General features: G+C 31.8%; 1 protein-coding gene across 3 annotated transcripts in view; it reads right to left on the bottom strand.

Annotated features, from left to right (window-relative positions):
• The window catches only part of STXBP5 (syntaxin binding protein 5), a 185,799-nt gene that overhangs the window by 39,476 nt on the left and 133,182 nt on the right, over nt 1-13,141 (bottom strand). Inside the window, exons 20-21 of one of the 3 annotated variants that reach the window (XM_054493506.2) lie at nt 8,499-8,558; nt 8,353-8,400 (exon numbers count right to left, since the gene is read on the bottom strand). The exons of 1 other annotated variant lie outside the window; for it this stretch is intronic. In XM_054493506.2, coding sequence (XP_054349481.2) covers nt 8,353-8,400; nt 8,499-8,558 — 108 coding nt within the window. The remainder of the gene's footprint in view (nt 1-8,352; nt 8,401-8,498; nt 8,559-13,141) is intronic. One more of the 3 variants, XM_054493507.2, reaches the window with a different exon arrangement.

Below are 13,141 nucleotides of genomic sequence, written 5' to 3'. Positions count from 1 at the left end.
CAAGATACATCTTTTCTTAAAAGCTCCAAGGATAGCAAAATATGTTGTGAAAAACATTCAGAGGCTGAAATATTTCTATAAGTATTAGACAGTAAATATTGGCTCTCAGCTATGAAAGATCAGGAAAGTAGCCCTCTTTTCCTTTTATGATCAAACATTCCTTCTTCTTGATTTTTATTATATTATTTTCACATTTATAAGTTTTAAAACATATTGTATATTATAATCACAATTTGCACAAAGGTTTAGTGTAGCTTTTAAGTTTAAATGGATTTAAAGATCAACATCAGTCTTCCTACCATGGCTTTCCATCTCTTGGGTTATTTTGCTGTAGTACTTAATTGTGGAACTTTCATCATGAGGTAGTTTTTAAAAACGACTGCTGTATTCCTTGGCTTCTTTCATGGTTAGAAATATCTGCCTATTGTCTTCATACTTGAAAACTGTTCACCTTCATCCTTGAAAACTCTTTACCTCTATTATTTATTATTTCATTAATACCTACTTTTTGCTATTTTATTCCTTCTATTAACTTGGCGTTTAATTTGCCCTTCTTTTTCTAACTTAAGACAAAGACTTGAGATCATTGGTTTAAAACAGTTCCAATGCAAGCATTTAAAATATACAGTTCTCAGGACCTAGCTTGAATGTCCAGAGATTTCTAGGACTTCTTGGAGCAGTTCCTCCTCTCTAGCAAATATTCCAGTCATGCCAGCAACCCACAATTCCACTCTCTGCCTCCTTAGCTTCTGATACTGCAGCTCCACTTGTGCTGCAACAGGAACGTGCTCTGTCGCAGAAAGCTGAGCAGAAAGGTGGGAGAAACGTGGGGCTCACCTCATGTATCTCCATTTTCTCAAGGATGACAGTCCTGGAAAGCCTGTTGTTCAATGCCTGGAAATACTAAGCTTGTATCTTTTGACCAATTTATAGTTGTTTTTATTGGGCGGTTAAATCCCAAACCTAAGGCCTAAAGTTGAACTTCTGGCTAAAAGTGTTTTTTTTTTTTTTTTTTTTTTTTTTTGGAGGAGACTCACACTGTCACCCACACTGGAGTGAAGTGGCGCAATCTCGGCTCACTGCAACCTGCGCCTCCCGGGTTCAAGCAATTCTCCTGCCTCAGCCTCCTCAGTAGCTGGGATTACAGGTGCCCGCCACCATGCCTGGCTAATGTTTTTGTACTTTTATTAGGGATGGGGTTTACCATGTTGGCCAGGCTGGTCTTGAACTCTTGACCTCAAGTGATCCACCCACCTCGGCCTCCCAAAGTGCTAGGATTACAGGCATGAGCCACTGCACCTGGCCGTGTATCTTTCAATTTTTGTGACTTCTGGGGAATATACTCGCTTCAGGTCTGTTTAGTCAACCTCCTTGATGGCAAGACCACCACAAGAAGCAGACCCATCTCTGGAGAACCTCTAGTCAGTCGGTCCTCCTGGCTTGTACCCTGTACACTGGTATAACTTTGTGATGATGAGGTTGTAGACTTTGTCCAACAATTTTATGATGTTCATATTTCTAATTCCCAAGAGTCCCAGAATCACTTATGAAACTCATTTACCCAGCTAGCTCGTTTCACTGTACTTATCAAGAAACTTCTGTTCATGTCTTGAAGTTACTCATCTTCTATTGTGACCTTCAAACTGAAAGCATGCAATCTGGATGAGTTATTCAAAGACACACTGTTTCTGTTTTCTTCTTCCACTGTGTATTCTTCAACCCTTGCCTCTGACAGAAGGTTTCTTCAGTCTGAGGAAAACTAGTCTCAGAGAGCGTAGGCAGGTTGTTAAGGTGGGTCACTGCTTTCTTCTTATAAACCTGAATAAGGACATCAAACTGTCTGGTTGTATAAACAGTAAAGAGCTGCATTTGTTTAGTAGGAATAATGAAGTTATACCTGATCACAATAATTATGTCTGCAACGCAAATTTCAATACCAAGAAAAGATGTATGATGTCCAAGAGAAGCAAATTAAACAGATGTTGTGTAATTTCCCTTTAATTTTTCTACCCACTGTGTCCACATCTTTTTTCTAAACAAGCGTTCTTGAAAGAAAAACAGAACTATAACTTCACTTTTTAGAATCTGAAATTTATAGTAAAAAATAACGTAAAGGTAAAAGGTAAAAAGAATTATGATTGATGAAGCTGTCATAAAAGCAAGTTGATTTTTGTTTATACTGAGAGTTTCAACAATTAGGATAAAATGACAATATTACTTTTGTCACCACAGGCAGAGATCCAACACTACTCTCTTGAAAGGGATAATGTTGGAATGTACTTGTGTTATATAAAACAACTGAGATAGTAAAGGAATTAAAACTCAGTTTGCAGGATATAGCAAGGAATCCAAGAAGAAAAGTGGAACCAAGAAGTAGAAACTCTCTTGTCACGTATCATACGTATTTTAGTAGCCATTAGAACTAATAATACCAATGTCTATCTCCCATGCTAAAACATCCCAGGAGTTCAGAAACAGAATTTATCCTGTAAACACTCTATATATGTCTGTTTCCAGCATTTAATGTGTGTTTAATAAACACAATGAATAAATAATTGCAATGAATAAATGAACTAAAACTGTCACTGGAATTTTACTTCTATAGAATGATGAATTTCTTCACAAATGAAAAGAAATAAAGTGAAAAAGAGGGCAAATTACAGACCTGTTAATCAAAAAGACGACTTCTGGAAATACCCATAGAATCTATATCTATTACCGGAAATAGAGGTAAATCTTTAAAGATATCAGTACTTGTCTAGTAAAGACTTGACTATACCAAGTTCTTTTCATTCTTGAACTCCCAGAGCTTTTGTCTTCAATTCATCTGCTTTCCAAACATTCATAAAACTAAATGTCTAAATAACATCATAATTAAACTCTTTGCAACATCTCAAAGAGAATTCTGTACAGAATACAAGGTATTACATAAACCTAACACAGTAAGTGTTATGGAATGAATTGTATTCTTGCAAAATTCATATACAGAGGCCCTAAGCCCCAGTTCCTCTACTATATTTGGAGACAGGGCCTTTAAAGAAGTGATTAAGTTAAAATGATGTCCTTAGGCTGGGCCCTAATCCAATTTGATTGGTTCTTATAAGAAGAAGAAATGTGGATACACAGATACCAGGGTTGTACTCTGCACAGAAACCCATGTGGGGATACAATGAGAATGCAGCTGTCTGCAAGCCAAGGAGTGGCATCAGAAGAAATCAAACCTACTGACACCTTGATCTTGGACTTCTAACCTCCCGAATTGTTTAAGCCTCCCAGTCTGTGGTATTTTGTGGTGGCTGTCCTAACAAACTAATAAAATAAGTAATGACAGAATATAAATTGCCACATTTATAGTTTTGTTCAAATAATAGTTGACAAAGGTTTATTTCAGTAATGTAACTAACTCAGACTAATTTTCTTTATGCTAGGAAGCAAACTACAATTTCTAGAAAGGTCATTGCATATCCTTTTAATGTAAAAAAAGTTCAATAGAGGGATCAGTACACATACAATAAGTACAGGAATATGAAACACAGACTTTCCAGCATATTTTATTAAGAAATTTGACAGAAAATACATTCAAAAGTAAAATTTAAATTTAAATATACAATATGCCAATACTTTCCAATTTTTATTCATTCTAAAAAAGATTTTGCTAGTACTCAGACTCATATAATAATTTTGAAGTATCTGCCTATAAAATTTAGTTCTTGACCAATTAAGGGCAAGAAATAATTTTCTTTCAAAATAGAAAATATTAAAATCACCTGTAAAAATGGTATCACTGTACACTACTAATCATCCCTTTCAAACTGAGTGTCTCTTCTTTCAATAGCCATCTTGTGGATTGAATATAAAAGCTAAATTCTACAAATTCAATAGCCACGTTTCAGGTTGAATACTGGGGAATGTAAAGTAGAAATACCAGCACTATTTTGAGTTTTACAATGAATAAAATAATCTGATAACTTGAAATACGACTTAATATACACTTTTTCATTCATATGGCAACAAATCTAAATGAACCTTTGTGAATTTATTTTTTAACTTCTAGATACAAAAGAATCGAGAAGACACACAAGAAAAAGCAATCACATAAGAAAGAAAAAGCAGATAGTTGAGTATGAAGTGTGAAACATGCCATACATAGTAAAACAAGACTCAAGAAGCCTGGATTCCAGTCCTAAGTCACTACCATGGGGCATTACTTTGGATGTGTCACTTAACTGCTCTGACATTCAATTTCTTTTCTTGAAAAATAAAGGTGTTAGAACTGCTTTAAAATTGTGTGAGTTAATGAGTTAGTGATGTAGAATAAAACAACAAAGAGAGGATTTTAGTTATCTTGGAACACTTTAAAAAAGGAATCACTGAGATTCATGTGTAAGAGAATAAAAACAGCACTTGAACATTATTGTCATTTAAACTGAATTAAAAAATTATTCCAGTTTTTGCTAAGTAAGTTAACTCTTACCTAAATAATTATGCTAACTCAGAATTGGAGAGATAAAAGTAACCTTGGAAATATAATTTTCCCTTTATTAATAAATACTACATAAAAAAAATACCTGGTATAGTGTCTAGAATTTAGGAGGTGCCCAATAAATAAAGCTATTATTTCTACTTGTTTTTGGCAAAGCACTCATTTAAGTAACCATAATTTTGAGTCATTATTTTTTATCCTTAGTATTATTTTCCCCTCATAACTTCATGTAACCAGAAGGAATTTGGTAATCATTCCTTCCATAAGAAAATTAGTAATAAAACTGGATATAGGCCAGGTCACAGACTATGGGTTCCAGCTAGAAATCTACTTTTAGCATGAAACAAAACCATAATGAAATAGAATAATCTTTAGAAAAGGTTAATCATGTAGTTTCAAATTTATCAAACAATGCTAGCATGTAGGCTGTATTTTATTCATAAGGATATCATGAAAAATTTGATTAACACATTGTTAACAAAGATATGCATTGTAGGACTATTTTATACAAATTAAAAATAACAAAAAGCTTTGTGAAACTCTATACTTTCAAATTTTTGTAAAACAAATAATGAGTAAATAAAAAAATTGATAACCTATCTTATTTACTAAGTGATTTATAGCAGTAAAGAAAAACTATGGATTTTGAAAATGTTGGCAATCAAGATTTTACTAATAAAAATTTACAAGGTATACACAGGCAAAACAAATTACCATATGCATACACACTACATGCATGAAGCTTTCTTTGTGGATGCTGCAATTACATTATATTCTGTTATGTTTTTGCTGTCAAACTCACAAGACTAAAGCTATTTTTTTATAGGCTGCTCTTCTTATGCAAGATCAAGGTCATTGTCAGGATCATTCATCTGATTTAGTTTTCAATCAGAAAATAAACTATGAAGCTAGGCTTTGGGTAGATGGGCTAGGGTACTCCGGAGTTTGCTCTAGTTATCCTTCCTTTGAGTCTAGTCTTTGAGGAAGGTAGACTTCCAGACACTATATTATACTTGAGTGATGGGTACCAAGATGGCATCCATGATCTGGCTCTAACACAGAACTTAATCTTTTTTTTCCAGATTATTGTGTAGATAGAACAGGGCCATAACCAAATTATCTGGTTATTAATCACACCATGAATTTGCTTTTGAATCCTTTAGTTTTCTGTAAATTGTATTAAGAGATAACATAGCACAGTGTTTAAGAGGACAGACCATGGAGTGGGGCTACCTGGGTGTAAATCCTGCTCTCATTTATTAGCTGTATACCAACAAATATATTACTTATATTCAGTTTCCTTATCTGTAAAACAGGGAAACGGTAGTAACTAACCCACTGGGATTATTGTGTGGATTGAGAAAAATTATTTATAAAAAGCTGGCACATGCCAGAAAAATTGTAAGATAAAGGCTAAATACATTCAAAAAGCTTATCATTATAGTCTCAGCTATCTCAGCTGTACTGTCAGGCAGTTAAAAAAAAAAAAGGTAGGGTGGTTGATTTCCCATGCTTGGGTTAACCATTAAATTGTGACTGCCATCCTGTGCCACCCACCCACAGCACACCCACACACACCCACACACACAGACTGACACCAGCAGCAGTTACTCTCAAAGAACAGGTAAAACTCAGGGGCAAACTTTCAGGGCCAAGCTATTTACTCACCTTCCACACAAGGTGGCTCTTTTACTAGTGCAACCCTGGAGGTACTAATTCTTACGTTTTCCCGGCCACTGTATAACTACCTATAAGTTGAAGCTATAAATGCTTGTATATTGAGGAAGAAGAGGTGGTAAGTTCATGAGTTTCAGGATACTTCATAGCAGGTACCAGATCGGATGATAAGGTGAGTTCAGAATGCTCAAGAAGTCCTAATACTTTTGACACCATAGCTTCACGTACAAAATACCAGTCTTGACAGAGAGGTCCTCAGAAGATCTGTGAGTTTTTTTCCAATGTTTCATTGACATTTTATGTTTTTCAATAGCATATTTTATGCTAATTGTTATAACAAAACTAAATACTAATGTAGGGAGATAAACTAATGTGCTAGTTTTTCAAATGCAAAAAAAACTTTACGGTCTAAAATGGGGCAGTCTCCCTTTGAAAGAAGAAAAAAATTGTGACACTAACTTTCCTTCTATATACCCAAATCTTGTGATTAAAAAAAACACACTGAAAGGTTCCAAACAAAGCCAAAGGATATAACAATGCTTCCCGAGGTTTAAAAATAATTATGCATAACTGTACTACCAAAATTTTGAAAAGCTGAATGAAGTTAACATAACATGCTTTCCCCAAAATATATAACTACAGAAACTGGCATGACAAAAAGTAAAACTCACCAATAAGATAAAAATAAAGCAAGAATGTCATCAAAGAACTATCCTTCCAATACCATTATCAACACTGATAAATTTTCTAATGTAGTCTTTCAAATAGTCAAGCTCAAGTATTCCATATTCTATTTAAAACACAGAAAAAATGGGAAGGTAGTCAGTACATTTAATAAATAGAACCCCAGCACAAAATATAAGACAGAAAAATTGTTTTTAAAAATTTAATTATGTACAAAGTCCATTTCATACAAGGTAAAATCCCTAGGTAATTTAATTCTTAAAGTTGTTTAGTAAAATGTAAGTAGGAAAATCTTTTCTTTTTGCATAATATGACAACAAAAGAACCTCTAACGTACTATTAAGATAGAATACACAACAAATGAAATTGGTTAAAGACTATTGTGCCATAGTGCTAGTACATAATTACAGTGATTTAACTATTACCAAAAGAGTCACTAAAACCCCACAAATACAAAGATAAATAATTGATTCTCCATAAATGAAGAGCCCTTTGCCCAAGAATAAACCACCTTATTTAAAAAATGACAAGCGGCTAACAGTCAGCCACCGTTAATATGACTAAACAGGGTTCAATTTACAAAATACAGACAACATGGATGTTACTTCTAAGAATTTTTGAAAATTTAAGCATATCTAAAACATCATCAGTTGAGAAAAAGTAAAACTATTCCATCTGCCTAGAAATTCCTCTAATTTGACTGAATTCAAAGAATATGTGATAGAGGTTTTGGGAGGAAATAATACAATAACTGTATGATAAAAATTTGGAATTTAAATCAAAGATCAAATTTATCCTCTTTTTCTAAAAGTGTTTTTCAAGACTTTAAAAATCTTTGGAGAATATCTGAATTTTCGTGACCTTAAAACCCTAATTTGATTATGTCCTCAAAGTTTGATTATATATTTTGTTCCCTAATTTTAAACTTTGAGAACTTTGGACTGAGTAATTCATCTCAACATATATTCACAAAAACAATCACAAGAAGCAATGCATTTTTTACTTGCGGTGAGAGAGTGGGGGAAGTCCTAGAAAATTCCTATTTAACTTTGCCAAAGGCGGTACAGATTATAGACTTTTTAAAAGAGTCAATCGTTTAGAAAACCATTTCCTTGAAATACGGGGTGTTGAAAATATGAGAGTGACGGAATAAAGGTAGAAAAAACACAAATAAAACTATAAAGAAACCATTGCTTCAAAACTTCGGAGTATAAAATTGTGTTACTTACGGCATAAATTGAACCCTGCTTTATTTTAAAGTAAAGCAAAAATAAAATTAACAGAGAAATTCACACTGTAAGTCAGAGAAAGAACTGCAACCCAATTGAACTGATTTTTAATAATTATTGCCCCAATGAGTTTAGAAGAGACACAGCCCAAGAGATTATTTTTTAGCATAGGAACAACAAATTTACACAAAAATGCAATGCACTGGATAATTTTCTGGTGTTGGGTTAGCACTGCATATAGCAAGGATTAGAAACAAAATAGAAATTTCTATTTCCTACCTATATCATTGGCTACCATCTTGGAAAATTTTCTGCTTTTGGTCTTCACTGAAAATAATATTTTGATATAAAATGTCAAAATCTAGTCAAAGAAAACTAAATAAATTAAACATAAAAGAAAATACTTTAAAATCAAGATACTATACCCTTTTCTATAAAATTATTCATTTTTTGTTCATCATCTGAATTGTGTGGTGATGAAGAACCTACACAAATGAAGACAATGGAAGGAACAGGTACATGGTCAGTCATAAATACTGAGTTGTAACAAGAAAAATGTACAAACAAAAAATCTGGTAACTTTCAAAACAAGTTATCATGTTAGTGACCACAAGAAGAGGCCATGTATATAGTAAATAACAGTTCTTATACTATTACAGTATAGTAATAAGTAGTGCAGTATCTTTCATGGTAGACCCTGGTATATATAAATATTAACTCTACAACAATTTGGCAAAATCTTGGTATATTAGATGTTAGAAAATATATTAAAAAACTATAAATAGTGTTTAACTGTTTCTTCAAAAAAAATCTGGAATTCTTGATAGTATTAACTGAATTAAGGTTTCTCCAGCAGAACCAAGATCTTGCACTATAAATTTGCTGGTAAAACTTGTTATTTTAGAGTTAGACTGACAGTTTAAAACTGTATATTCATTCTATTACATATCATAGAAATCTTTAAAATGTACAAGAAGGGATCTTTAAAATAGTGAAGATAATACTTATATTTGTAGATATGTTCAAATGTCTACTTAAATTTATGGAGGTAAGAAATATTTAATTTTATTTTGGCTGTGACTCTCAATATTATCATATAATCTTACCTAATATTTCTTTAAGATTTTTTGGGTAATTTTTTCCTTAAAAATTTCTAATTTCTCATAGTATTTCTTTAATTTATAACATATCTTTTATTATAAGTGTGATCTCAAGTAGTATTTTGTTTGATCACTTTTGGACATCTATTCTTTAAAGGCACATCTCAATACCTCATCCATTTAATTTTTCACAGTCTCCCCAGCTATAAATCACTTCTCCTCCTTTGAGTTCCCTTAATGTTTTATCTATATATGTATTTCTCATATGATGCTAACCACTTAATACCTTATTATTTTAGACTTATGCACATATGACCTTCCTCACTGGAATGAACTTCCAAAAGGCAGGGCCCACATTTGATTCCTTTTTGTATCCCTTTTGTGATTAGTGGAGTGTGTTACATGTAGAATTCTCTAAGTATTTGCTGAATTCATAAAGCTTTTCTGCCAGTGGCAAATACCTAGAATGTAACTGGAAGTAGATAAAAAGGTTTTTCTTTCTCTGCTTTAAAAATATCCAAGTAAAACCACTGAATCTTAATGAATCAGGTCAAAATTTGACACCACATATAACACTCTCCAATAAAATTGTATTTCCTTCCCTTGGTCAAGTGGTGAATGTCCTTGACAGCTTTTCTCTGACCGAGTAAAACCTGCCAGCATTGGCAGAACCATTACTTTTATAGTGGTCTTAGAAGGTTACTTTTTAAAGTCCATGTTATTTCTGTTAAACATCATTTACAGATCCTCATAAATCCCACTTCAGAAAACATCACACAGGTAACACTGAGCTCAGTAACATTTCCAGGAACAGAAATAGGTATAGTTGTTTTTAATATAAATATAATTCTGAATTTAATTCTAAATAATGGTTATATGTTATATATATTTTAAAATATCACTATCTCTACAAAATAGCCACATGAATGTACAAAAATGTATTATTGATACTAATTTTGATATATTTCATATCAAGCAATAGCAGGATAACATATCTATACATAATAAAATTAGAAAAATATTTGATATTTTCAAATACAAGAAGGCAACATAGGCTGTAATGTAAACAAAACAAGGAGGTTTATTTTTCTTCTAGCTAAAAATACTTACTATTGATTGTTATAACTTCTGTGACAGCTCATGCAAAAGCTCCAAAATAGTTTTCTGCTTATCCTATTTGAATATATTTACTAAATTTCTACAATAAAACACAGATAATATGTACAGCTTATTGTTTTTTCATGATTTCATCTAAATCATGAATGCACTTGAAGGCACCATTTACATCATGGTATGTATGGCTCTGGGTTTTCTTCAGCTTGAAATAATCTAACAGTTTAAAAATTTATTTTAACGTGTGTGTGTGTGTGTGTGTGTATATTTGCACGCAGTACTAAAAAAATTCCAATATTACTAAAGTGTTCAGTAAAGCAACATGAGTTCTTTGACGTAAAGATCAAATGAAAGTCTTTCCCTTCATTTGTTCAGGATGCATATGTTCAGTAGGCAGAATTAACTTTCTCTATTAGGGAGACCACTGGTTTACGTAAAAATAAATGAAAAGGGCAAACTATATGCATTACATGGATTTTTCTCATGATGATTTCTGAAGATAGCTTTGATTTTAATTAACTAAACAGCTGAGATCACAAATCTTGATTATGAGATTTAAAAGGTTTTCAAAAAAGTTTCCCTTCATATATGAATTATTTTAAATGAACTTACTGGTTTTGATAAAGGCATATGCCTACTTTATATTTCTATATTGGTCTTCCACTTAATATTTACGAGACTCATTTTAACTCCCAATCCACTTTACACATTTCTTCTTTTCCCATAAATACCAACTTATTTTATATTAGCTATATCGGTTTTAATAATCTATAATGCATCACTTAACTATTTTAACCTTTTTATATCACTCTCATTGTGGAAACTATTTGAGGCTTGTAATTTAATTACTAATTTGTATGTTTTTTAAAACATGATCCCCTTGTGGCTTTTTTGATTCACTTCAAATTCATCCCATCTGTTATTCTTTTTTGACCATCGCAAAGCAGTAGAATTTGCATGTGTTGGCCAGAGGGGTAATAATAAATTATTTCTTCATTTTCCTATTAGAATGTTAACAGGAACGAAGGTTTAAAAAGTTACAAATATACAGAGTAAGACAATTAACCCATAATAGATGGCAAAAATTACTATTAAAATTTCTACATGGACAAGTTGAGAAAGACACACACAAGCTATAAAAATGCAGTGTCAAAATTATTTATATTAAAATAGTTTTCCAGAATCTCACTCTAGTTTCTACTGTAATACTCTTACTAGTTGTGCATAACTGCTATCTCCTGCTATCTGAAACAACTATTCCCTATTAAAGTTTGACTTTTTGTAAAAAAAACAGTATTTCCTGGTATGTAGAAACCAACATAATGTCTTAGAGAATTCTTATGTTTTTCAGAGCATAATCAAAGACTAAACAAAGGTTTCTATATCTAATGATAAGAATACATGATTTATCAATGATTTCTTGAAGTCGCAATTTTTACTTTACATTTCAAACATGCTGAGATAGAAACAATGAAGTATCTAGGGACATAGGAATTTCTCTATTACTTTCCTTTTCACACGGACCAAAGAGCAATATATTTGAAAATGCTGAACCATGTTTGAGTTTCTCTGTTTTGAGAATTTACAGGGTTTTTAACCTTTATTTACTTTTTATATTCATATACTTAGATTTAAATATACACTTATCTACAAATATCACTTGTTTTATTTCAAAGGGCTAGATGTATCCACTTTTTCAAAGTCTGGCCCAGGATAAAAAGGAATACTAGTTTATTTGGGCTGAATCTTATTAAAACACATCTCCCATGGTATTTAATATATTTAAGTGTAATATATTACATGTTCCATGTCCAAATTGTTCACCCTGGCTTATATCCTTAACATATTGACAAATGCATTTACGTGGATTTTGGGGAAGACGAGAAGGTCAGAACATTATTTTATGTAGTTAGAAGAAAAGTAAGAACTAAAAGATATTACAATTCTAAATTCCAAATTCAGAAATAAACAGTCCTAGGAGAGAGAAAACAGCTCCTGCTTCACATTATTCATTCAAACTTAATTCTACCAACGTTAAACCTTATTAGGTACTAATTATGTGACCAATTCCTCCATATGTTTTATTAGTTTAATGAATAAATTTAAATGTGAAGTTTAAAGAACAAGAAAGTCAGAAAATGCACAGGTACATTTAACTTTAAGAAATGATCGACTAGTTTAATATCAGGAAAATGCATTTGTAAAAGGCAAACATCATAAAAGCTTTTGCAGTCTTAGATATAATAAAACATTACACTAAAATGTGAGGGAGTAAAACAAAATACCCTTCTCAACATTTCCCATTCTTACAATTGTTTCTGATGTAGTATACCAGCTATGGAAGGATCAAAACCTGTCTTAACAACAGTGTTACTTATGCTAAGAATGATCTTTTCACTAGAAAACTGGTGAATAATATTAACTTTATGAAGGATTAGAAAAGGATCAATCCACCAAAATAAAATAAATTCAAGATCCTCTTAATTTTAAGAGGTCTCCAAAGATAATAAAAATAATATTCTTTTAAAGTGTTAATATACACATAGGTCACATAAAGACCCATTTATAGATAAGAAATGAGAACTGCTTTAACACAGCTATAAATATATCAGAAACTATTTTCATCATAAATAAAAATACATACAACTAGTCTATAATTATTCTAATTGTCTACACTCATGATTAGATTATAAGTGTTAAACATTTTTCATAATGTTTAAAGATTGTAGATAACTAAGACATTTGATCCAATGGCAAGGAGTAAAATATATTTTCTCTAAAAAAGGTATAAATATAAGAAAGTTAAATAAACAATTACATGATTCTCAGCAGGTAAAGTTTTGGATTTTTATTTA

Source organism: Pongo pygmaeus, chromosome 5 (genome assembly GCF_028885625.2).
Source record: "Pongo pygmaeus isolate AG05252 chromosome 5, NHGRI_mPonPyg2-v2.0_pri, whole genome shotgun sequence".
Taxonomy (NCBI): domain Eukaryota; kingdom Metazoa; phylum Chordata; class Mammalia; order Primates; family Hominidae; genus Pongo; species Pongo pygmaeus.
The sequence above is the reverse complement of the archived record's forward strand: the minus strand, read 5'-3'. Positions and strand labels throughout refer to the sequence as shown.